The 26,805-nt window shown below is 41.3% G+C and overlaps 1 protein-coding gene across 1 annotated transcript in view; it reads right to left on the minus strand.

Moving 5' to 3' along the window:
- LOC130368848 (uncharacterized) overlaps nt 1-26,805 on the minus strand; it is a 109,837-nt gene that overhangs the window by 25,072 nt on the left and 57,960 nt on the right. The window contains exons 4-12 of the mRNA XM_056573161.1: nt 25,765-25,873; nt 24,588-24,704; nt 22,103-22,164; nt 20,269-20,406; nt 19,959-20,144; nt 19,508-19,610; nt 11,547-11,688; nt 10,014-10,197; nt 9,499-9,598 (exon numbers count right to left, since the gene is read on the minus strand). Coding sequence (XP_056429136.1) covers nt 9,499-9,598; nt 10,014-10,197; nt 11,547-11,688; nt 19,508-19,610; nt 19,959-20,144; nt 20,269-20,406; nt 22,103-22,164; nt 24,588-24,704; nt 25,765-25,873 — 1,141 coding nt within the window. The remainder of the gene's footprint in view (nt 1-9,498; nt 9,599-10,013; nt 10,198-11,546; nt 11,689-19,507; nt 19,611-19,958; nt 20,145-20,268; nt 20,407-22,102; nt 22,165-24,587; nt 24,705-25,764; nt 25,874-26,805) is intronic.

A 26,805-nucleotide genomic window follows, 5' to 3' on the forward strand; every position in this document is an offset into this window, starting at 1 on the left:
CCTCTCCCTCTTCCAGGCTTTGCAGGATACAAAGGTGCAGCTGTAGGGACAGTTTTGCCTATAGACAAAGTAGGCGGCCGCCTACAGCGGCCTCTCTTGGGGGGCGCAGCTCTGACCTCCGCAAAAAACCTTTAGAGATCAGAGAGCGCTCACCCCCTTGTGCTTCTTATCTTGGAGGAGTGCGGCATGAAGCGCTGCACTCCTCCAAGCGTACAAATCATCAACTTTAGACTTCCGCGCTCACCCTCCCCCCAAGGGCCGCCGTCAGGGGGTACAGCCAGTACCTCAGTAAGGGGCCCGGGATCCCAGCTGCAACCCCCAGCAGCGCAGTAGGACATGGACTGATGGCTAGACAATCCAGCCTGCAAAGGGGCACCATCTTACTATAAAACATTCAGCCTGAGGCCGTCAGTGCAGGAGCCCAGGCCGCACTGACTCTCTGGGAGGCGAGTGATGCTCCTCCCCGGCTCTCCTACCAGGCTGCAACGCTATTGGAGCAGGAGCACATGCTTTGCTTCCTGCTCCACCGCGGCGCGCACTCCTACGGCTGCCCGCACTGAGGCCGCCATCTATAAGGTAAATTTCTTGGGGGTAAGAGGGAAGGGGACAAAGTGCTGTTTAGGAGTCAGTGGGCAGTAAATGGGCAATTTCTCAATGTTTCCTCAGCAGGGTTCCTCCAACTGTGCCAAAACTACATCAACCAGCATGCCTCTGCCTGTCCAGGCATGCTTGGAGTTGTAGTTTTGCACCAGCTGGAGGCACCCTGCTGAGGAAACATTGAGAAATTGCCCATTTACTGCCCACTGACTCCTAAACAGCACTTTGTCCCCTTCCCTCTATCTATCTCCTATCTATCTTATATTTCAGCGAAGAGGTAGAGGAAGAAGGACCAACGATAATCTAGGCGCTGCTAGCTCAAAAACACCGGAGGCAATGGGTTATAGATGAAAGTTATAGATGGGTTACTATGGGTTATAGATGAAAATGCTGGCAGGGATCATATTTATAAAAAAAAAAAAAAAAAAAAAAAGTACAGATGACGCGTTTCGAGGGCAAACCCCTCTTCATCAGATCAGCATAACATACATAGGACACATAGCAAGTTTAAATACAGTATGAACAGGCGCCAAAAACGCAAAGTGGGCGTGGCTAGAATGGTCAAAGGTCACTAAAGGTGTTGCCCTTACACACCTAGCATAGAATCAACAATCATAAAAACATGAAAATATAGTAAGGAAAGGATGTACAATTGTATAGTGTGAAAACTGGTAGGCTAAAGAGGTGGATATTCTGTAATGCTGCATTGAAGCAGCGACATATACAAGTGCAGATGCAGGCAGCGCTCATCCAGAGTTGGTTGTTAACCACATGGGAGGCGGGGGATCAGCGACGTACAGCTGCATTGACCTATTAGCGGACAGCGCGGTCCGGCCAATCAGCTGGCATTGCCGCGCTGTTTGCAGGAAGCGACACGTCCCTGCTGGTTGTTAGGGACGCGTTGCTATGAATGGGAGGATGGAAGCGAAGCCGTCAATACGAAGGCCGGAGTTACTAGCCCTACCCCGTGACAAAGGGGCGGAGCATGATAAATAGGAAGCGCGATTAGAACTAGAGAAACACTCATTGGAGTGGGCTAAAAGTTATAGGCCTACAGCAGTTGCAAGTGGACTGCCAGAAATAATAAAATGTAAACAAAAAGAGGGGGGGGGGGGGAATGAAGGAGGGGGAGAGGAAAAGGGAGAATAGGAGGAATGGATCATAGACACATGATTATCAGATAAAGCGTGTCTAGAGAGCCATAATGAATCAGGGCATAGGGGTAACATAACCAAAATGTAGGAATATATGAGTGCTAACAGAACCAGAGCTGTCTATGACAAATATACACATAGAAGTGCAGAATAAAATAGATAAGATGGTTTTAATATAATGATAATAAAACCGGACGTAAGGGGGCAATAAATCACCAAAAACCTCGTCGAAAAAAGTGTGACATATAAAGCAAAAGCCCAATGTCTATGGTGAATTAGATAAAAGAACAGTATATAGGAATATGCGGTAAAAAAATTGATATAAAATGAAAGTAAAAATATAAATGTAAATATTATAAATATGGATATAAATCTATATATGTATATAATTCATGGATATAAAATCAATATTAACATAAGGGAAATCAATATAAATGTCATAAATATGGATATAAATTTAGAAATATGGAGTAAAAAAAAAACAATTACAAATACGCAGTGTTGGGATGTTAGTAAAACCACATAAAAGCACACGGTAAATAAGATGCAAAATATGTTAAAATGTAAACACTCGATAAATTAGTAAGTGAGTAGATATTGGGCCAAGAGTATATATAACAAATATTGAGTAATTGATACAAGAGAAACAGATTCATAGCAACGCGTCCCTAACAACCAGCAGGGACGCGTCGCTTCCTGCAAACAGCGCGGCAATGCCAGCTGATTGGCCGGACCGCGCTGTCCGCTGATAGGTCAATGCAGCTGTACGTTGCTGATTGGCTCTGTCCCCCCGCCTCCCATGTGGTTAGCGACGCATCCCTAACAACCAACTCGGGATGAGCGCTGCCTGCATCTGCACTTGTATATGTCGCTGCTTCAATGCAGCATTACAGAATATCCACCTCTTTAGCCTACCAGTTTTCACACTATACAATTGTACATCCTTTCCTTACTATATTTTCATGTTTTTATGATTGTTGATTCTATGCTAGGTGTGTAAGGGCAACACCTGTAGTGACCTTTGACCATTCTAGCCACGCCCACTTTGCATTTTTGGCACATGTTCACACTGTATTTAAACTTGCCATGTGTCCTATGTATGTTATGCTGATCTGATGAAGAGGGGTTTGCCCTCGAAACGCGTCATCTGTACTTTTTTTTTAAATAAATATGATCCCTGCCAGGATCTTTCATCTATAACCCATTGCCTCCGGTGTTTTTGAGCTAGCAGCGCCTGGATTATCATTGGTCCTTCTTCCTCTACCTCTTCGCATACTTCAACAGGACAGGTTCACCTGCCTCCTGCGGACCCTCCGGCTGAGCAGCCTGCTCCACCTTTAGACCTCTGAGGTGATATGCACCATTTCTCCTTCTCCAAGGTGAGCAGCCACTTAAGGGGCTTTACTTCTCCATACCTACTCTAAAGGGTAATACACGAGGCGCCGTTTGCGGTCTCTCTTTTTCTCTATATTACCACATCTTATATTTCAGGGTTTCCCAACCAGGGTGCCTCCAGCTGTTGCAAAACTTTAACTCCCAATATGCTTTTAGCTGTCCAGGCATGCTGAAAGTTAGTTTTGTAACAGCTGGAGGCACCCTAGTTGGGAAATACTGATCTATACATCTGTATATTATCCATCTATCTCACATCTATCTCACATCTATCTCACATCTCTCTCACATCTCTCTCACATCTCTCTCACATCTCTCTCACATCTCTCTCACATCTCTCTCACATCTCTCTCACATCTCTCTCACATCTCTCTCACATCTCTCTCACATCTCTCTCACATCTCTCTCACATCTCTCTCACATCTCTCTCACATCTCTCTCACATCTCTCTCACATCTCTCTCACATCTCTCTCACATCTCTCTCACATCTCTCTCACATCTCTCTCACATCTCTCTCACATCTCTCTCACATCTCTCTCACATCTCTCTCACATCTCTCTCACATCTCTCTCACATCTCTCTCACATCTCTCTCACATCTCTCTCACATCTCTCTCACATCTCTCTCACATCTCTCTCACATCTCTCTCACATCTCTCTCACATCTCTCTCACATCTCTCTCACATCTCTCTCACATCTCTCTCACATCTCTCTCACATCTCTCTCACATCTCTCTCACATCTCTCTCACATCTCTCTCACATCTCTCTCACATCTATCTCACATCGGATATTTTGCATATCTCTCTCATATCTCTCTCTCTCTCATATCTCTATCTTATATCTATCGATATATCTTCTATCTATCTTTTATCTCAGTGATAGATATTTCCTGTGTTTTAAAATATATTTTTTTTAATAGACAAACTCCCGCCTGCAATGATTGCTTTGAAGAGCAGGAAGAACAGGCGGGCCGGCGTTTTGAAACATGCCGAGGAAGAGCGGAGCACCACGCCACTTACCCAACCCATGGGCCCATCGGCGGTTACACCACCTCACCCGTGTCATGCAGGACACCAGGCATGACACCAGGTAACTCGATGAAACTGCACTGAACCTGGTGTCACCACCTCCTCACTATATATAGCAAAACTAGAACTCCAAGCATGCCCAGACAGCCAAAGGCTTTCTGGGCATGCTGGGAGTTGTAGTTTGTTTTTCTAAAATCGGGAGGCACCCTGGTTGGGGAACACTGCCTCAGAAGTTACAGAAGGAGTAAAGATTGAGTAGAGGAGGTATGCCCTGGTGCGTAAAGTATCATGTACCTATAAACTCCTTATCGCCATCTTTACTCCTTGTCCTGTAACTTCTGAGGCAATTTCTCCCAACCTGGGTGCCAGAAGTAGCAAAACTACTACTCCCAGCATGCCCAGAGGCCCAATAGATGTATGGGTATGCTGATTGTTGTAGTTTTACACATACTACCTCCCAGTAGTAATGAGATTACATTAGGAGGTTTGTTACAATGTGTCACCCCAGTAGTAAGGAGATTACATGAGGAGGAGGTTTGTTACAGTGTGTCACCCCAGTAGTAAAATTACATGAGGAGGAGGTTTGTTACAGTGTGTCACCCCAGTAGTAAGGAGATTACATGAGGAGGTGGTGTGTTACACTGTAACAAACCTCCTCATGTAATCTCAATACTACTGGGTTGACACACTGTGTCACCGCAGTTGTAAGATGGGGCGTGTCAAAGGGCGGAGCCAGTGGGCGGGGTCAAGGGGGCGGCAAAATAACTTTCGCCTAGGGCGGCAAAAATCCTTGCACCAGCCCTGTGCAGCTGGATGCTTTAAAGTGGACTGGAGTTGAGAAGGCTATGAGGTGGAACAAAGGAAAACTATTATAGGTTCGCTAATAAACCTTATTGTCTGCTAGCGACTACGTTAAAACAAATGACCTCATTTAATAGGGTCCATAGCCTCCAGCTCTGCCCAGGTCTCTGCTCTTACCACCCTGATAAAATTGCATTTGCCTTTCATTCTTTCTACTCCTCCCTCTACTCTGAACCTGCTTGCCCTCCCTCCTTTCCTGATTCTCTCCTCAACTTTCTTTCAACTGTCACCCTTCCTACCCTCTCACCTTACCCTAGAGAGACCCTGAATGCACACCTCTGGATAAAGCAAGGGAAACTTCCTCAAACGAGTCTTAAATTAGGCGAATCCCCTGGGCCTGATGGTCAGACGGCGGCTTATTATAAAAAAGTTTGGCCCCATTTTGATACCTCCTTTGTTGACTTTATTTAATTCCCTTATGTCTCCTTCAACTCTCCCCCCCTCAGTTCTTAGATGCCTTAATTACAGTTTTGCCCAAACCCAATAAAGATCACCTGCATGTGGCTAATTCTATATACAAATATCGCTTTTAAATATTGACAAAGCTTTTGACTTATGTTGGCGACCCACTTGAACAGATATTTGCCAAGCTTGATACATCATGACCAGGTGGGATTTGTGCCTGTCCGTTAGGCCCCTGGGAATATCTGGAAGGTTCTCTATCTTATTCACTGGTCCAACACCACATCTACCCCCATCTCGGTTTTATCGCTCGATATGGAAAAGGCCTTTGACTGTCTCTTGGCAGTGTATGTTTACGGTTCTTTCAAAATTTGGCTTTTACGGCCCATTTGTGAGAGTACTGGCACATTTATATTCCTCCCCTACTGCTTTTCTGAAACTCCCTTCTTCACCCCAACCAAAAACCATCCGTCATGGCACATGCCAGGGGTGTCCCCTTTCGCCAGCATTATTTGTTTTGGTGATGGAACCCGGCCATGATCAGAGGTCACCCAGACATTAAAGGTTGTTTCCATGACATCCTCTGACGACCCCCTCCTGACGATCACTGAACCTCTGGTGTCACTGCCAAATCTTTTGTCCCTTCTAGATACTTTCTCTGCCTGTTCATGTCTCCAAGTTAATGTCACTAAATCTGAGATCTTCCATTGCCAGGTACCTGTTCATATGAGAGACCTCATTTCCCTTAACTTCGTTTTTAAAGACTACTCCTCGGGACTTTCTTATTTAGGGGTGAAAATCACCCCTTCCCTTTCATCCTTATATGGTCGCAACTACCCACCTCTTTACTTCAATACGATCCTACTTGTCCAAATGGAACTTTCCCCATCTCTCCTGGCTGGGCCTTGTTAATGTAGTCAAAATGGTGATCCTACCCAGTCTTTAATTTATTTCGCTCCCTCCCAATTCTCATCATTCAAAAATAAATATTGGCCCTTCAAAAAGATGTATTATGTCTTTGGGTCTGTTCAGACATTGGTCTTTATGTCTGAGCAGTTTCTGTGTGATTTCTTTCCTGGCTAAGGAATAATTAAAGCTCTTAGCCAATGAGAACTCTGCTATTTAAATGTCTGCTTAATCATGCACCTTATATTTATATTGTAATATTTTTTTAACCATGGTTAATGGCTCTGTTTAGTATAGATTTTAGTCTGTCACATTTGTCGGTTTTTTAGGATTATGTATGTCCGTTCTGCTTTAACCTTGTTATCTTAGTCTGTGTTCACATTGCGAGTCTTGTTGTTGAGTCTGTTCAGACTCATCCGTTTCTCAGTCCAGTGTTCTGTGTATTATATTTCTGTTTCATACTAGACCAGTATTCTGATCACACGGTGGAGTGTTCACCACTGGCTAGTAGTCTATTTGGCTTTAGTATTAAAGGGATACTCTGCTGAAATTTTTTTTTTTTATATCAACTGGTGCCAGAAAGTTAAACAGGTTTGTAAATTACTTCTATTAACCTGTTGGGGACGGAGGGCGTACCTGTATGCCCTCCACCCACTCCCTTTCTATAACGCGGGGCCTCGCTGGGTCCAACAACGGCAAGGACCCGTGGATAATAGCGCGCGGCACTGATCGCAGTGCCGCATGCTATTAACCCTTTAGACGCGGCGTTCAAAGTTGAACGCCATGTCTAAAATGAAAGTAAACTGCTTCCGGCTAGCTCACTTCTTGCGCAATACATTTTCACCACAGGTTTTCATTAAATGTTAGTTGCACTTCTACGGTCTTTGTTTTGACATATAGTGCAGTCAGCTGTGTCCCGTTCTGTCAGCAAAGCAGTTTGTCAGCTGTTCCAACCTCTCTCTTGAATGATATGCTAATCTTAATTAGGATTGGGGCAACAGCTGAACTTGACAGGAGCATAACGATCACGGTCGCAGGGAGTGCGACTGCAACCAGGACCACAGGGAAGGGGGGCCCAAACCAGGGATATGGGGAAATAGCTCTGTATCCCTGGGTGATCATAGCTAACTCCAAGTGTGTCCTGAGGACACACATATAGTTGTTAAAGTACACCTCAACAGGATCCAAAGTCCCCATCTGTATTGGCAGTTTTTCGCTGCTTTCAGAAATTTTTTTTTTTTTACAGAGATAAAGATAGATTAGAAGTAAGGCCATGTTGACATTTTTTTGGTTATATTTGTTACCAGAAAAAACATGCAAATAGTAAACATGGCATTAATATCTTGCCATTTTTTCCTCTCATAGGAGTCTATAGGAGAAAAATACAGCAAGATCTCTTGAAAATCTTAGAGACAGTTTTGAAGAAAAAAAAAAAAAAACAGCATGCTAAGCCAGAAAATGACAAAATGGTTGCAGTTCATATGTTCCTATTGACTCCAAGCTAACATCTGGCCGCTGTATTTTTTGCCCCAAAAACACCATGCAGCTTTTTGTTGCTTTTGCCAAGAAAAAAAAAAACTAAATACCACAATGAGTGGAGACACAGCAAGGGATGGCTAAGTGGATATACAGTGATCAACTTACAATGGCTACAACATACAATAATCTTTTCTAGACCATTGTAACTTGAAACCAGACTCATCATACAATGCTACGGACAGTCCAGATCTGCAAAATGTGTCAATAGCTGGAAGATCTTACCAATCATAATGGGAATTTCACTGGTAAAACCCCTGTATTCCTAAAATGCATGCACTGACTGGCTGTCTGGTAGCGTCCCCTACAGCACAGGGAGGTATTACATGTTCTGTACAATTTACCTGTGCCAGGGATGGCTGCTTCAGGTGGGAGGCAGCTCCATTTTTATTTTTTGGGACACTGTACTGTACATGACCCTAAAGAAGCTCCTGTTCTCTACATAGACAGTGATTTACAGCTCCCAGCAGCTCTTTCTTTTATATGCAAGAACATGCTTTATCTGGATTAGTCATCTGCTTATTTTCCTTTAATACTCACTTTTTCCTATTTTTGGATGACATTTTGGGGCTTCAGAACCAATCCCAGGTTTCCATAGAGTTATGGTCTCAACATACAATGGTCGTCCTGGAACCGATTAATATTGTAATTTGAGGGACCACTGTACATGTATCAAGTGAAATGGATACATAAAGCCCCAAGGGAAAGAAGAAAGGAAGTATAGCCATAACAGAGTATCACTGTAAGAGGGCCTGGATGCGAGGAGAGTCAAAGGGAAGTAGAGCAGAAAGGACCAAACAGACAGACAGTTTAAAAGGGGTACTGCAGGGGAAAACTTTTTTTTTCTTTCAATCAACTGGTGCCAGAAAGCTAAACATATTTGTAAATTACTTCTATTTAAAAATCTTAATCCTTCAAGTACTTATTAGCTGCTGAATACTACAGAGGGAATTATTTTCTTTTTGGAACACAGAGCTCTCTGCTGACATCATGACCACAGTGCTCTCCGCTGACATCTCTGTCCATTTTAGGAACTGTCCAGAGCAGCATATATGTTTTCTATGGGGATTTTCTCCTACTCTGGACAGTTCTTAAAATGGACAGAGGTGTCAGCAGAGAGCACTGTGGTCATGATATCAGCAGAGAGCTCTGTGCTCCAAAAATAAAATAATTCCCTCTGTAGAATTCAGCAGCTAATAAGTACTGGAAGGATTAAGATTTTTTAATAGAAGTCATTTACAAATCTGTTCTGGAACCAGTTGATAAAATAATAAGGAGTACTCCTTTAACAGTGCACCAGGTTTTTAAACAGTGGCCCAGGGTGCTTGGAAACCTGGAGCATCTTTAGAATGTCTAGTCGAACATTTGATTAGTTTTAAGTTTGTTACTTTGAGGCCAAATGTATGCCAAAATTTGGCACCCTTTTTATTGAAGCCACTTTCCGCTAAGCCATATTCCTTGTCTCCCTTTGTTAAAAAATATAATAAAATAAAATAAAAATCTGTCTGAAAACACGTGTGGCAATTAAAAAAAAAAATGCTTAGTGCTTTTAAAACACTAGGAAGTTTCTTAAACCACCATATAGAAGTACTTATTGCTGAAAACTCACAGGATTCTCACCTCCAACAGAAATGAAGAGGAGGGCAGAGCCCACACCAGCTGAGCGGCTATTAAATCTTTGTTCTCGATGCTTTATTCCTCCAATCACCATGCACAGCCCCTAGAAGTAATCACAGTACATCTGAGATGTCACATTTTGCGCGGAGTTCTTTACTAAATGCATTCAACCTATATATTCTAAGCAAACTTTTAAAAAGCTTATTATTTCACAAGTAAACTGCACAAAATGACAAGGATTCTTATTGTAGGGCAGCACTGTTGCCTCGCAGGGCTGGGGGCCTAGGTTCAAATCCTACCAATGACAACATCTGCCACAAGTTTGTACATTCTCCCAGTGTTTGTGTACGATTTTTATGGTTTGTGCCCACACTCCAAAAACACTGATATACTTGTAGGCGAATTTATATTGTGAGATTTAGATTGTGAGCCCCATAGGGGACAAAGATCAGTATGAGTGTACAGCTCTGCAAAGTCTGTGTGGACTATATAAAACAATATTATTGTGGAAGACTCACAGGAACGAAGAGGACACACCCAAGCAATGTGCCAGTCAGGGCAGACTTCACCACTTCCTCATAGCACTTGTCATCCTCCCTCGCCCCCTTTATCAGTGCAGTGATGTAGAAGGTCAGTTCAATAATTGAGCCGAATGTAGCATTCACCACTGCTCCCAATGCAAAGTTACTCTGAGCTGAGATACTACAGTTTTCCACAAGATAGCAAAAGAAAATATAAAGTAGTGTTAAAACTGCAAACATTATTCAAAAAAATAAAAAATAACTTTGGCACACTAACTCTATGGACCATATAAAAACCTTAGTATAAATACATGCGGACAATGGAGCACCAAGACAGTTGCTCAAGTTACAATATTAAGTGGTCCCAGGACAACCACTGTAAATTGAAAATATTGTATCTTGAAACCAAAACTTTATGTAAAACTGGTAATTGGTTCTGATGCCCACAAAATGTCACTTCAAAATAAAAAGCACATTTATAATTTACTTTATATGCATTAATTAAGGATAATCTGTCTCTTAAAAGTTTTGATCCCCATTAATGAGGTGAAAAAGTGGGAAACGCATATCCCGTATTTATCGGCGTATAACACGCACTTTTTGGGCTAAATTTTTTTGCCTAAAGTCTACCTGCGTGTTATACGCCAATAAGCCGCTGCAGTTCAATGATTTAAAGCGGGCACTTTAAATCAATGAACTGCAGCGGCTTTGCAGGTGCAGAGACCTGCCGTCGCTGCCGGCTTCTCTGCCCCTGCCTGTCCTGGGGTCTAGAGCCCTGCTGCCGGCGCCTTCTCTCCCCCTGGCTATCGGTGCCGCTGCCCCATTGCCAGCACCGATAGTCATTCGTCATTGCGCCGCGCATAGCAACGACGCAGGGGACGCACACCGGAGGCCTGAAGCAGCGCGGACCCGACCCCGGCTACAGGCAATTATACAACCGGGGACGGGGGAGGCAACAGGGCAGCGGCGCCGGCAATGGGTGCCTCTGCCCCTTCTCTCCCGCTGGCTATCGGCGCCGCTGCCCCATTGCCGGCGCTGCTTCTCTCCCCCTGGCTATCGGCGCCGGCAATGGGGCGCCGGCACAGATAGTCAGGGGGAGAGAATGGGCAGCGGCGCAGATAGCCAGCGGGAGAGAAGCGGCAGCAGCAGGGCTCTAGACCCCAGGAAAGGCAGGAGGAGAGAAGCGGGCAGCGACGGCCTCTCTCCCCCTGCCTTTTCTGGGGGCTTCTGAGGGGTCAGAAACAGTGTATCGGGGTATACGCATGCGCACACACGCACCCTCATTTTACTAAGGATATTTGGGTAAAAAACTTTTACACAAGTATCCTTGGTAAAATGAGGGTGCGTGTTATAGGCCGGTGCGTGGTATACCCCGATAAATACGGTAGTTATTAAATCTTGTACATATAATAAGACATGTTGCTTATATAGACATTTCATGAACTGTAGACACACATATTATTTGCTCAATTGGCGGTAGGCCATAGGGCAATCGCCCAACCAGACAAGAAGGGGCAAAGGTTCACTTACCTTGCTATAGCCATTCCAATGTAGTAGGACAGCGGCATGATGGAGAGTAAAGAAAGAGTGAATTTCACAAGGGAGCTTGTGAACTGGTTGTGACTGTCCACATACCCAACAACCAGCGACACAATCACCAATACCATTAGATCTAAAAAATATAGTTAAGGTGTTTTCTTGCTGAAAGCCACGACAGGAAGTTTGAACATCTGATCAGATTGAATAAGTCTCTCACCCCCTGAAAATGTATATATACACACATATGTAAATACACATACTGTATATGTACACACACACACACATATATATATATACACAAAATGGTATTGCAGCACTACTTATCCCAATCCGTGTGGGGTGCCAGCGCCCAGACTTGATCAGAGTCCTCGTGGTATAGAAATAGAAAAGCGCAGCACTCCTCCAGTACGTGAAAAAAAAGTGGATTTGCTCACATGTAAAGCATGTTACTTATATGTCAACAACAAACATAGGATACGTGATTTAACCCTTACTCACCCCCACTTACCAGGGGCGGGGTTTATGTTTAAAGTCCCATACAAGTCTATGGGAAATATATGTTACTGCATAACTTTCAAATGGCTGTAGAAATTTTGATAATACTTGGTCACATGTTACTTATATGTCCACTTAAAATATAGGATAGTTAATTTAACCCTTAACTACCCCCATTTTTGAGGGTCAGGGTTTTTGTTTAAAGTCCCATGCAAATCAATGGGAAATGTATGTTCCCACATAATTGCCGTACGGCTGGAGATTTTTCAATACCTGGTGCACATATTACGGGTCGGGATAGGAGGTCAAGATAGAAGGACGGGATAGGAGGACGGGATATGACAATATAGGAGGACGGGATATGAAGTCAAAAGCTTCCTCCTCTGTTTATTTTCCTCTCCAACAATGATTGCGAAGGAAAAACCGGGCAACGCCGGGTACTCAGCTAGTTATATATAAAAACTCAATGGGGGAGATGCAGGGGAATGTTGCCGAGTTGCCCATAGCAACCAATCACATTACTTCTTTCCTTTTTAACAAGACCTCTGCAAAATGAAAGAAGTGATCTTATTGGTTGCTATGAACTCAGTAACTTTTCCTCTGGACAGCTTTTGATAAATCTCCCACGATGTGTGTGTATATGTGTGTATGTTCCAGCATCACTTCCAAAATGGCTAAATATATTAACATGAAACTTGGTACACGTGTTACTAATATGTCAACTACAAACAAACATAGTATAGGTAATTTAACCCTTACTCACCCCCAATTGCGAGGGTCAAGGTTTTTGTTTAAAGTCCCATATAAATTTATAGGAAATATATGTTATGGCATAACTTCCAAACAGCTTGAGATATTTTGATATTACTTGGTCACAATGTTACCTATATGTGTCAAGTAAAAATATAGAATAGTTAATTTATCCCTAACCTACCCCTATTTGCGAGGGTCGGGCTTTTTGTTTAATAAATCTGTGAGATATGTATGTTCCAGCATAACTTCCGTACGGCTGAAGATATTTTGCTAATACTTGGTCACATTATTTAGATGTCAAATATATATCAGTTAAATTAACCCTAACCTACCCCCTTATGTGAAGAATGGGGTTTTTGTTTCAAGTCCCATACAAGTATATGGAAGTTCAGGTATACTTCACAGGCTCCGCATCTCCTGGTGAATGAGTCAGTCCGGCTGGCAAGCCACACCCTCCCCACATACCATGCCCCATCTCACAAAGACCCGCCCACCCTTTAAGTCACACCCCTTTTTTTCAGTTTACATTATCTTCATCACAACTCAGCCCCCACGTGAGGACAGGATATGAGGATTCAAAATGGGGATAAGAGATGAGGACAGGATATTAGGTTGTGAAATGGGGACGGGATCTGAAGATGGGATATGAGGTCGGGATAAAAGATTGTGATATGAGGTCGGGATATGTGGATGGGACACGAGGACCGGATAGGAGGTGGAAAAGGAGGAGGGGATTTGGGGGTCGGGATATGAGGTCAGGATTTGAGGACAGCATATGAGGACAAAAGCTTCATCTGTTGCTTTTTCTCCCCCACAAGGATTAGGTTGGAAAAACAGTCAGCACCGGGTATAATAAAAAAAATATATAAATAAAATAATCTCAAACTATGTTGGCAAAAACAGTGCTTGCACAAAAAAAAAAAAAAAAAAAAAAAAAGTAAAAATTTTGACGCTCTGCGTCAGTTCATTTGATGAAACCAAATCAGACCAATCTTGGCTCTTTATCAATTTGGCCTTATACACATCTGAATTATTCACTTCTAGAAGAGAAGCTATGGAGGTGCTTGATAAGTTACATGACTAACATCAGCATTTAAAATACCTCGCTTACAATAATGGGTTCCCATTGGGTTTCTGTCATGGTGTCTGCTAGCTGCGGTTTTCTCCAAAATTCTTGACAATCTGTAATGGAATACCAACGCAGTGCCACTAACTAACGATTGGCTGCATCATAGCTAAAGATAATGGCCCTGAGCATGATCCCCACCCCTACATCTTTAGATGTTCAATTGGGTTCAAGTCAGGCCTCTAAGGACACAGAGTTGATCTTAAGCCACCCTTGTGTTGTCTTGGCTGTGTGCTTGGAGTCTTTGGGGAGATCAAAACCTGTGCAGAGGAAAATTTGACCAGTTGCCCATAAAAAACAATCAGATCACTTCTGATTTGTTGCTATGGGCAACTAAACTTTTTTTATAGCACTTGTTTTGATAAATCTCCCCTATTGTCTTGTTGGATGGGGAAAATGTACTTTGCTCTATTCAGCTTTAACTCAACCCCGATAGGTCTGTATGTCAGAGCTGCTGAAACCCCCCTCCCCCACTCAACACGATGCATCTCCATCATGCTTCACTGTAGGGATTTTGCAGGTGATGAGCATTGGCTGGTTTCCTTCAGACGTGGATGGATCCAGATATTGGTTTCATCCGATAAGAGAATCCTTTTTCTCACAGTTTGATAACTTTTTTTTTGTAAGCCCCAGGAGAATAAGCTTTTTTTGGCCACTTTGCCAAAAAGCTCAGATTGGTGGTGTGCTGCAGTAATGTGAAACTTCCAGAAGGTCAACCATCTGCACACAGGGGCCGGCGTTTATCATTGTAGGTGTAAGTGAAGCATTTTTCTACACTTTTTTTTGTGTGTGCGCTGGTAATGTGTAAGAGCACCAAATTTATTAAATGGTCAGAGAGCATTTGATAAATTTTGTGCAGGTCACATTTTCTGAAATTTCTCTCTTCATGTACACCAAAAAGCTAAGCTAAGCCTGGGCTAGTGTAGTTCAAGAGACTTTCAGTGGCTTTGCCCCTTTTTACAAAATGCCCTTCCATATCATGTGTATTGCAACTCAAAATCAGCAGAAATGTATAAACCAAAAAGGGGCAAATAAACCCTGCTTGCGCCTATTTTTTTTGCGCCTTTTGTAGACAAAAAAAAGTCGAAAAAGACAATGATAAATGTTGGCCATTGGAGCTGAGAGAGTGAGACTATTGGTCACTTTTCTTACCAAGGCCCTTCTTTCCCAATTGCTTAGCTTTGTGGGGCTTCCAGCTCTAGGAAGAGTCCTGGTTTATCCAAACTTCTATTTAACAATTATGAAGGCAAGTGTTCTTGGGAACTTTTATTGCAGCAGAAACTTTTTGCACTTTTCTTCAGATCTGTGCCTCCATACAATGCTATCTGAGCTATAAAGGCAGTGCTTTCCTTTTCATGGATTGGCTTTTGCTCTGCTATGCAGTTGTGAGATCTTACATAGAGGTGTGTCTTTCCATACCCTGGTGCAATCACCTGTATTTATGTATGTACCACACTTGGCAGTTAGACTCAGAACAAGGTATAAAAACCATCCTAAAAAGGATTTTAGTTTTTCCACAAAAATTAAAAAAAAAGTTAATGGGTCTTTCAAAATGAATTGTATGCACTATTTTACTTGTAGGATATTATTTCTTTGGTTGCAAAGGTGATATAATTACTATGCATTGTGTCCAAGTGTAGTAACCCCTTCTCTACTTGAACTCTGTTCTGGTGGTTTGGAATTCCCCAAGGTGCCGGTCTCTATTATAGGTCTGAGTCCTAAGGTGATTTTATTTTGTGTTTTTTCAGTGTTATCAGCATACCTGTCAACTGCTGTGGAAGGGTTCACTGTAAGAGTTGGTGAGTAGCCACATGTCTCCAGCGACAAATCAGGGAAGTCATCCTTGCTGCCACCCTATCCCTCTGGGATAGGGTAGAAATTCCCAACTGTCAGTCACATGTTCTCTGCAGCCAATCAAAGAAGCCGTCCTTGTTGCCGCTCTACCCCTCTGGGATAGGGAAGAAATCTTTAAAGTCAGTGTAGAGTCTGGTTCTGGCCAGTAAAGATGCAATAGCTCCTGTGTCACTCTCCTCTTACCTCACTGAGGGGTTTGTATTTCCACATCCTGTTCTCATACTTTAAATGAGAATAAGCCTCAAACAATACCATTGCTGATCCAGACCAAGCTGAAGCTCTCTCCACTGGATCCCGCTGCCGATATAGTACCACAACCCAAGCAGCCTTTTTCCAGTTGCTAACAGGCCCTATAGCTTTTGGATGAAGGTGTGGGTTATTCTTTGGGCCACACCTATCCCTGTAACAGACTTGCATCTGGGGTCCCTATGTCGGATGCTCTCCAGACAGTGGAGACTCGACTATATCTAAGCAAACGTAGGTGAGGGAGGAGGACTTTTCTTGTTGCCATGGTCCAGCCCCCTTGAGGATCTCAGTGGTGCACACTTAAGTTGGAACCCTGCCAGATAGAGCCAAGTCTAGAGAGTCGGAAGTTTCCAGTAACAGTCAGTCAAGTGAAAATCCAGTCTTATGTCTTTAATCAGCTTCAGCAAAAAGACAAGTTAGTCTTCAGTCTAAAGTAAATAACAAGCGTACTACAAGTCCCACAATTGCCTTAAAGTCTGTCACAGTGGCTATTTACCTGCTCCTGTGTAACTTTTCCATAAAGTTTGTACCAAGTGAATGGTCTTTTGTATGTTAGGGATCTAAATTCAGTTTAGTAAGTTTAAGTGATTATCCAAAAGTTTTGGCATTTGAGGATTCATTTCCCGGCACCCAGATGCAGATATCGGCGTAATTGGAGTCATGATGAGTGGAGCTCAGACAGTACAACCACCATCATCACCGTAGATCCACACCACTACCACAATCCTGGCATCACAAACAAAATCACTGCCAGCCCAGTATCCCACGCATAGTGACTGTTCATTCATCCTCAGCTCATATACAACTTTAGAGTCACAACCACCTTAGTCTTACCTCACTACAACATTGGAGCCTTATTGCACTATGATCTATTAACTTTTGCAATACTTGGTTATTTTGTTAAACATTACAACTGTTCACATTCTTGAAAGTACTGCCATCACACACACAGTTTTGTTTTTAAACTTCCTCTGCAGTTTGAGCTAAAGAGAGAAGTGGGTCCAGAAGGAAAGAGAAGAAGTCCTTTATTTATATTTTTATATTTATTTTGAAACCGCTTTTTTGTAAAACTGCCTCTGCAGTTTTTCAGCAAAAATTAGAACTGCTGTGCCTGATGGCATCCTAAGAGCAGTTTGGAATTAAGTGGTACTTGGTTTGAAAAGGTTAAAAAGACTCACTGACCGAATTATTCTTTTTCCAAAGGATAGGGGATAACTAGGCCATTGTTTCTCAACCTTTTGAAACCAAGTACACCTTAATGCCAAGATGCTCTTAGGATACCATTTAGCACTGCAGTAGATAACCTGCAGGTCATACCTTACCCCTCTACTAACTGCTAAAGTGTGATGCACTGGAAGCCAACCTATATCATTGTTAATGGTACTGTTTCATGATTTAAGAGTTTAGAAACAAAGTGGTATCTTTTACCCCCCAGCAAAAGGAGCAGAGAGCTGAGCACTTCTTTTCTGGTGTGTTAAGCTACATTCACACACTGGAATGTTCACACGGTGACTCTCTGTGCGGATATTCTGGATAATGTGGGCACCGGCATAATCTGCCAGCACTAAGACCTCACAGGATTGCGCTGTCTCAGACAGCTATGCATTCTGTGCGGACTCCGCACAAAGAATAAACATTCTTTGTACGGACATGGAAAATGGAATTTCCGTGCCGGAGACATCTGGCACTGAAATTCCACACAACGCAGCAGAATCCCGTTAATTCAACAGGTCTCTGCTGCAGTGGAATTTCAGTGCGGACATTCCAAGCAGAATTCTGCACGGAAATTCCGACATGTGAACCTCTAGCCTCAGAGTTTCATCAATTATCTCTTGCTTCCAAAGCAAACTTATAAAAGCATGTTTTCAGTGGACAGTGTGGTACATACCGGTGTGTTTTTTTCTTAATCTGAATTTTTCACATACCGCAATACCATTTCCATAGCAACCAACTTCAATGCGTGATGGTGTAGAGAAACGTCCGGCCGCACAGCATCTCTGGAAAGTGTAGTCAGAGCCGCACTGAACTGACTGAGGAGCTGGGAGAGGACTACAACTCCCAGCAGGCACGCGACTTTTGGGCGGGCACGGGAAACTTGAGACATGGCGGAGAGTTACAGGGCGGCCTGACCAAGACCCCAGGTACCATGGTAAGAAAACACACACACACACACACCTTTCCTTTTAAGTCATAACTCTTAATTTTCCATCTAATCTAAAGACCCATAGCAGGGTCCTCCTTTCAATTTTTCCTTAAACATATGGCAAAACCAAAAATTCTTATTTGTGGTGGGAAATTGCAAGGGAAGGGCTGTTGTATTTGTTTTTATGCAGTACACTTTACAGGAAAAGTGACATGTTAATGCTTTTGAAATATGTTATTTTTAACAAACTAAGTATGTTTAAAATTGCTCTATTTTGACCCCCTATAAGTAATACTTTTTTGGTTTACGAGGCTGTACGAGGGCTAATTTTTTGCACCTTGATCTGAGTTTATTAGTCCCACTTTTGCGTATATTAATTTTTTAATATTTTTTTTTTCCCTTGGATATGATGTAACCAAAAAACAGCAATTTTGGACTTTCGCATTTTTTTTTTAAGTTTAGGGTATGTTCACACTGAGGAATTGGAGATAAATTTACTCAAGTAATTCCGATGCTTAATTTTGTTCTGCCTAAAGAAAGAACATGTTCTTCAGGTGGAATCCATGAGTACAAAGCCCATTGAATTCAAGGTTTTTTTTTTCCTGAGAAATTCAGTTTGAAGCAGAATTCAAGTGGAAATGGCTGAACTTCCTCCCCAACATCATTTGCTGCTGCTCCTCCTGAATTCTGCTTTTAATTTCTGTTTCAATTTCACTTCCATATCACAGCAAGCAGAAAATGGCAGATTTCAACATTTTCCTGACCTAACTGACCATTAAACCTCTTCAATTCCTCAGCGTGAACATACCCTTCCACTGTTCACCGTACGGGATCACTAAAAGGGGTAATCCAACGTAAGGTAACTTAATAAATTGTCAAACAGTAATGGACATTCTTAGCAAGGATCTGTGTTTGCAGTAAATGGCTGTGTATCGTGTCCACCATCACACTGCGGTTGGGAGGGGACTTCTTTCCCTCCCACACCCAGACTTGGCCAAAATCATCTAATACACAAGCTGTGGATCTGTGTGATGACAAATGCATGAACATATGCACTGGTAATGTCATCAGGAAGCTGGCTTCACATACAAAAAACAATGCAGCGGACAATGGAATCGAGATTTCCACAGCAGAAACCAAAGTGTGAATAGTGCAACAGAATCAATGGGACTCTGCTGTATGTTTGTGTAGAATATTCCTGCGAAATTCTGCACGGACATTTCACCGTGTCAACATACTCTTAAGGAAAGTAACAAAGCATCAGCTCAAAGAGTTGGGGGTAGCCACACTCCCCCCCCAAAAAAAAAAAAAAAAAATCACATAGCAAAAGGATACTAACGGCAAACACATTGAGTCCATCCACAGAGTACTTGTAGTAATAGAGATTAACAGCATAATAGCAGCAGAGAATAACATCTGCATTATAGGAGTCATCCACCTAGAAAACATTAAGTGTTACAAAGGAACCTCGGAAAAACGGGAACCAAAAGGAAAAAAAAACTGCTATTCAACAGAAGACATTGTTCCCTTATTTTTACTTGAACAATGTAGAAATTACAATTTTTTTAAAGGAAAATTGCAGAGTCACAATGCATTTGGAGGTATGTTGGAGGTGCACAGCCATGGATGTAACTATAGTGGACTAGTAGCCATAGAAGCTGACACCCCACAGAAGTATAAGAAAAAGAAAAACAAACAAACAATGTGCGACTGGCACAAAAGCTTCATATAAAATATTGCCCTTTAGGCCCTGGCTTTTACAAACTAGACCTTTCCCATATCGCACCTTGCTTTCCCGGCGGATGTGAACATGCTCTGGAGGCATTAAAAGCACACTGTATAAAATCCTGCCATTCATTTTGGACACTGGGATAAAAAAGACCAAGATCCAGGAGATAAAACAAGCAAGTCCATGGACTACCGCAAGCACAGGATATCCCCCAAGGAGCCAAATGTAAGTGCTGACACGCCACTGGGGAAAAATATACAACATGAATTCAAATAAAATAAAATAAATAAATTAAAATAAATAAAGCTCTAGTTTCAACAGGGTAGCAGCTGAAAATGCCTTGGCAAATGAAAAAGCTTGGACTCACCCAGTAGTTGACCTCAGGGCCTTGAGGTTGTCTCTCACATTTTTGTATAAGTGGAGTCTTCTCAAACTCATCAACTTCTGGTATGACCTCAATCTTTGAGAACCTCACATAACATTTCCTATTGTGTGGTATACCGCTCTAGAAAAAAAGTATACACTTTTGGATCAAGGATACTCAAAGTTTGTATTCTAGAGACAAGTGAATGGGAAAGACAGTACTGGTACATTCACTGGCCCCTTTTTAAGTGACACCTTGCCATTACTGTACTGGGTTGGACCCTCTTTTTGCCTTTATCCTTCATGCTATACTTTATACAAAGTGCTGAGATAGTAAATAAGCACAGCTTCTCATAAAACCACAGGATAGACTGAAGTTCCTGGTCTTCAATGCAAAATTGAAATCCACCTATACATTTGCTGACCACTTTATTATTAGGTACACCTTTCAAGTACCAGGTTTGATCCTCTTATGATAGTATGTCACAAAGAATTATATCTTCAATATTTCTTAGTGCTTGTGTTAACAAGCAGTTAACCTATTAAAGTGGCCAGTGAGTATACCAGGTAATCAAAGGATATGACAATAAAAAACTGTTTTGTAGAGAGATTGATGGATGTCAGAAAGAAGTAAAGGCACACAAACTAATGGAATAGTTAAGTTATGTGCACACAGTATTTTGGCATTATTTTGAGGTAAAAAAAAAAAAAAAAAAAAAAGATTTACAGGAAAAAAATAAAAAATAAATATAGTATGGATATATTTTGCCAAGAAGCAGACAAAAATAAAATCATCCATAATGGTTAGATATGTAACATTTACCTGAATGGGGACTAAGATGTTTTCCATTCAAACATTCAAGGGGTATTCCACCCATAGACCTCTTATCCCCTATCCTTTGGATAGGGGATAATATGTCTGATCCCAGGGGGGCCTGTGATGTAGTTTAAAGGGGTATTCCAGGCAAAACCTTTATATATATATATATATATATATATATATATATATATATATATATATATATATATATATATCTATATATATATCTCTCTATCTCTCTATCTCTCTCTATATCTCAACTGGCTCCGGAAAGTTAAACAGATTTGTAAGTTACTTCTATTAAAAAAAAAATCTTAATCCTTCCAATAGTTATTAGCTTCTGAAGTTTTCTGTCTAACTGCTCAATGATGATGTCACGTCCCAGGAGCTGTGCATGATGGGAGAATATCCCCATAGGAACTGCACAGCTCCCGGGACGTGAGTCATCAGAGAGCAGTTAGACAGAAAACAACAACTCAACTTCAGAAGCTAATAACTATTTGAAGGATTAAGATTTTTTAATAGAAGTAATTTACAAATCTGTTTAACTTTCCGGAGCCAGTTGATATATAAAAAAAAGTTTTGGCCTGGAATACCCCTTTATAGTTTAGCCCAACTATGAGTAGGCTTAAACATGTGCAAGAATTTGGTTTAATATTTTTAATTTGTATAATTTATTTTTTTGCACACCTCATTCCAGGAACCCATACCTCCTTTTTGGACCCAGCGGAAAAGTTGATAAAGGAGGAAGTCATTTGGGACGTAATGGTGCCAAAATGACACCAAAATTCTGGTGCATTAACAATAGTTAAGCTGGGCCTTTGTGCATAGCGTTTGTTCAGAAAATCACTGTGTAAATGCATTTGCCTTCCAAAAATTACCTAGCTGCATGTAAAGCTAAGGAAGAAGGAAAGTGCATTTAGAAGTAAAATGTGATTTATTCTTTTCTCTGTATGCATATTCCGCATTTGTAATCGCCAGAGAATTCATTTTTACAGTACATTACATCTGCTCATACCTTCAAAATAACTTTTCCAAATGGCCAAACAAAGTACCCTGCAAGCCTCCAACATAGTACACCTAAAACGGGTGAAATACGTAAGTCACACCTCGCTGAACAGCCATAAAAATTATACATTTTTAACATGAATTATCCCATGGGCATACAGTCAACAAGTAAATTTCCGTGTACCTAAGAATATAAAAATATTATAGCAATTCCCTCTGCTTTTTGTGCGGATCAGAGATATATATATATATATATATATATATATATATATATATATATATATATATATATATATATATATATATATATATATATATATATATATATCTATCTATCTATCTATCTATATCTCATATATATCTCATATATATCTCATATATATATCTATATCTATATCTCATATATATCTCATATATCTATATCTATATCTATCTAATATATATATACATAATTTTTTTTTTTTAACCCCTTAAGGACCAAGGACGTACCGGTACGTCCTTGGTCCTGCTCTTCTGATATAACGCGGGGTTACACAGTAACCCCGCATCATATCACGGCGGGCCCGGCGTCATAGTGAAGCCGGGACCCGCCTCTAATAGCGCGCAGCCCCGATCGCGGCGCCGCGCGCTATTAACCCTTTAGCCGCGCGCTCAGAGCTGAGCCGCGCGGCTAAAAGTGAAAGTTCCCGGCTAGCTCAGTCGGGCTGTTCGCGATAGCCGCAGCTAATCGCGGCATCCCGAACAGCTGACAGGACAGCGGGAGGGCCCCTTCCTGCCTCCTCGCTGTCCGATCGCCGAATGACTGCTCAGTGCCTGAGATCCAGGCCTGAGCAGTCATGCGGCAGAATCGTTGATCACTGGTTTCTTATGAGAAACCAGTGATCAACATAGAAGATCAGTGTGTGCAGTGTTATAGGTCCCTATGGGACCTATAACACTGCAAAAAAAAAAGTGAAAAAAAAAAGTGAATAAAGATCATTTTACTCTTCCCCTATTAAAAGTTTGAATCACCCCCCTTTTCCAATAAAAAAAAAACAGTGTAAATAAAAATAAAAATATATGGTATCACCGCATGCGGAAATGTCCGAATTATAAAAATATATCATTAATTAAACTGCTCGGTCAATGGCGTGCACGCAAAAAAATTCCAAAGTCCAAAATAGTGCATTTTTGGTCACTTTCTATATCATTTAAAAATGAATAAAAAGCGATCAATAAGTCCTATCAATGCAAAAATGGTACCGTTAAAAACTTCAGATCACGGCGCAAAAAATTAGCCCTCATACACGGAAAAATAAAAAAGTTATAGGGGTCAGAAGATGACAATTTTAAACGTATTAATTTTCCTGCATGTAGTTATGATTTTTTCCAGAAGTCCGACAAAATCAAACCTATATAAGTAGGGTATCATTTTAATTGTATGGACCTACAGAATAAATCTCAGGTGTCATTTTTACCGAAAAATGTACTACGTAGAAACGGAAGCCCCCAAAAGTTACAAAACAGCGTTTTTTTTTTCAATTTTGTCGCACAATGATTTTTTTCCCTGCTTCACCGTAGATTTTTGGGCAAAATGACTGACGTCATTACAAAGTAGAATTGGTGGCGCAAAAAATAAGCCATCATATGGATTTTTAGGTGCAAATTTGAAAGAGTTATGATTTTTTGAAGGCAAGGAGCAAAAAACGAAAATGCAAAAACGGAAAAACCCCCGGTCCTTAAGGGGTTAAATATAAATAAATATATATATACATATATATACATATACATATATATATACATATATATATACACATATATATACACACACACACACACACACACACATACATATACATATATATATATATATACACACACACACACACACACACATATATACATATATCCTGGATAACCCCTTTAAATCCCTGAATCCCCTGTGAGGTGCAGAACTGCTTACTATGCTGTTCTGCAATCGCTCCTCCCCTCAGCTGTTCAGAGATTGCCGAAGATACAGCTAGGAGAGGGGAAGGCAGAGCTGGACAGGAGACAACTCTGCACCTCCCTCAGCTCCCTCCTCGGACCTCCCTCAGCCCCGCTCCCTCACACCTCCCTCAGCCCCGCTCCCATACACCGCTCCTTCCACACACCTCCCTCAGCAGGAGGGATGCAGAGCTGTACACACCCCTGCTCCTGTCATTGGGACATAGATCTGCACAGCCCCGCTCCACTCATGGCAGAAGTGGGGCTGTGCAAATCAATGTCCTCATGACAGGAGCAGGGGTGTGTACAGCTCTGCGTCCCTCCTGCTGAGGGAGGTGCAGTGCTGCATCCTGCTCAGCTCTGCCTTCCCCTCCCCTCCCCTCCCCTCACTGTATCTTTGGAAAACTCTGGACAGCTGAGGTGAATTGCATAGGATGCAAGTTTGCACCTCACACCCCAATAATGATAAGCTGTTTTTTCACTGCATCCTGATATTCTCAACCACAGATTCATTTTGATGTTTAACCTACCATAAGGATATCCCAGAATTGTGATAAACATCACAATTGAAATTAGAAGATAAAACAGGCTAATCCACCATCCAAACAAGAGCAGATAAAGAAGGTTGCCAAATGTTAAAGTGGAGTCTGAAATAAAATACCAGTACATTAGATAAAGACATTATGGGCTAGCTTCTATACACAGATCACATGCAAAACTACTGTTCATATTTTGAATTGAAAACACACATGACTAAACAGCGCAGAGAAAGTGACTGAACAGGTTTCATTTCATCCTGTTTAGTTCTCAAGCCGACCTCAGACAAGCAGTCACAGATTTGCCCATGACCACTTAGATTCCTCCCTCAATAGAAAACACATTTATGTTCAGCCAAGCTAAAGAGATATGTAAGGGTGCATTCACACCACATTTTATCTATATGGTGAGCAGCTGGACCCAGCCCCTTCTTATTCATTTGAATGAGCTGACCGGAGTCAAACCATGACTGTCGGCTCATTTTTGCCCTGTATCCGGTTTTCTGAATGGACCCAAAACCGTAGTATACCGGATACGGGGCAAAAATAAGCTGACCGGAGTCACTGTTTGACTGGGATACGGGAGCGCCTGGTTTCCACTCAGCCGGATCTGATCCCCGTATAGGTAAAACCTGGTGTGAATGTACCCTTAGAAGAGAGTGGTCAGGTGAATGTTTGACTGACAACTATCAAATGGTTAGCTTTAAAAACTAGAAATTTAGCCCAGAGTTTCAATTCAAGTTTTGGACCATCATATGTGACATCTCCAAGTACACAGGGTAAGATTTATAAGAACCTGTCCAGAAAAAAAAAGTTGCTGAGTTGCCCATAGCAACCAATTCCATCACTTCTTTCATTTTTCAGAGGCCTTTTCAAAAATGAAAGAAGCGATCTTATTGGTTGCTATGGGCCCCCACAGTGTATGAAGATTTCCCCCCCCCCCCTTCAATGTCTGTTACAAATCTGTACCACCACCACCTGTACCACCACCACCAGTGGAAGGAAAAGCAAACAAACAAACAAAAAAAAAAAAAAACACAAGAACACATGTATAATTTTGTGCAGTATTTGTATTATCTAAACATTTCATAATGAAAATGTAATACATTAGTATGTTTAATAGTGCTTATACACTTTTACCCGCTAACAAGTTATGTGAAAGTTATCATACCAACTGATGTTTTCACTAAATTTAGTTCAGAGTAGAGTTCTTTCACAATATCAGACCGATCCTCCCATGGTCTCTCTGTTACATGACTTTTCCATTTTTTGAAACCAAACTGTTCATTGCATAAATAAGAAAAATTATTGAAAAAAATTAATTATAAACTGGTGAATCTTGGTGGAAAAAAAAAAATCATTATTGCAAGTCACAATATTTAAACATAGATTAGCAGCAAAGCTTATAGGAGATATAAGGTAAAAATTTTACTTATCCCCTATCCTGTGGATAGGGGATACGTTAAATTGTGCTGGAGTACTAAGGTCCTCTTACATGGGCCAATTATTGGGTGAATAAACTTTCATACAAATGCTTGTACCTGATAAAAACAAACCAAAAAAATTTATAATTTTTTGGCTATTCACATCATTTGTGCAGCCATTAAATGGGCACTCACATAAAAAAAAATTTTTGCTATTGCACTCCTTATGGTAAATAAAAAATATTTCTAATCTACTTTGGTTAAAAAAAATTTAAGTTTTCTATGTTTTATTTGTGCTTAAAGCTCAAGAGCACATTTCCCCCATCTTATACACAGACTAAACACAGGAAGTGCAGCCTGGAGAGCTGAGGGGGGTGTGTCAGTTAAGTGTGAGAGGAGCTATGATTGGATGATGCTGGACAACCCCCCCCCCCCCCCCCCTCAGCACTCCAGGCTGCACTTTCTGTGTTTGGACCTTGGTCCCAAGTCTGTGTATAAGATGGGGGAAAATGTGCTCTTGAGCTTTTTTTAAAGCACAAATAAAAACATAGAAAACTTTTTTTTTTTTTAACCAAAGTATATTAGAAATCTTGTAGAGAGAAAAAGGTAGCAAAAAGCCTCTAGACTAATACCATGAATGGTACATGATGGTTAAATTACAGAAGAATAAAATCAGACTGTGCTTCACTTTATATGTTGAAAAGATATTTAAATATAAAAATTACAAAGTATAAGATAATATAAATCAAATCCAAAATATAAATTGATACCTCCTTACACAGGGCCCT

The sequence above is a fragment of the Hyla sarda genome, chromosome 4, assembly GCF_029499605.1.
Source record: "Hyla sarda isolate aHylSar1 chromosome 4, aHylSar1.hap1, whole genome shotgun sequence".
Taxonomy (NCBI): Eukaryota; Metazoa; Chordata; class Amphibia; order Anura; family Hylidae; genus Hyla; species Hyla sarda.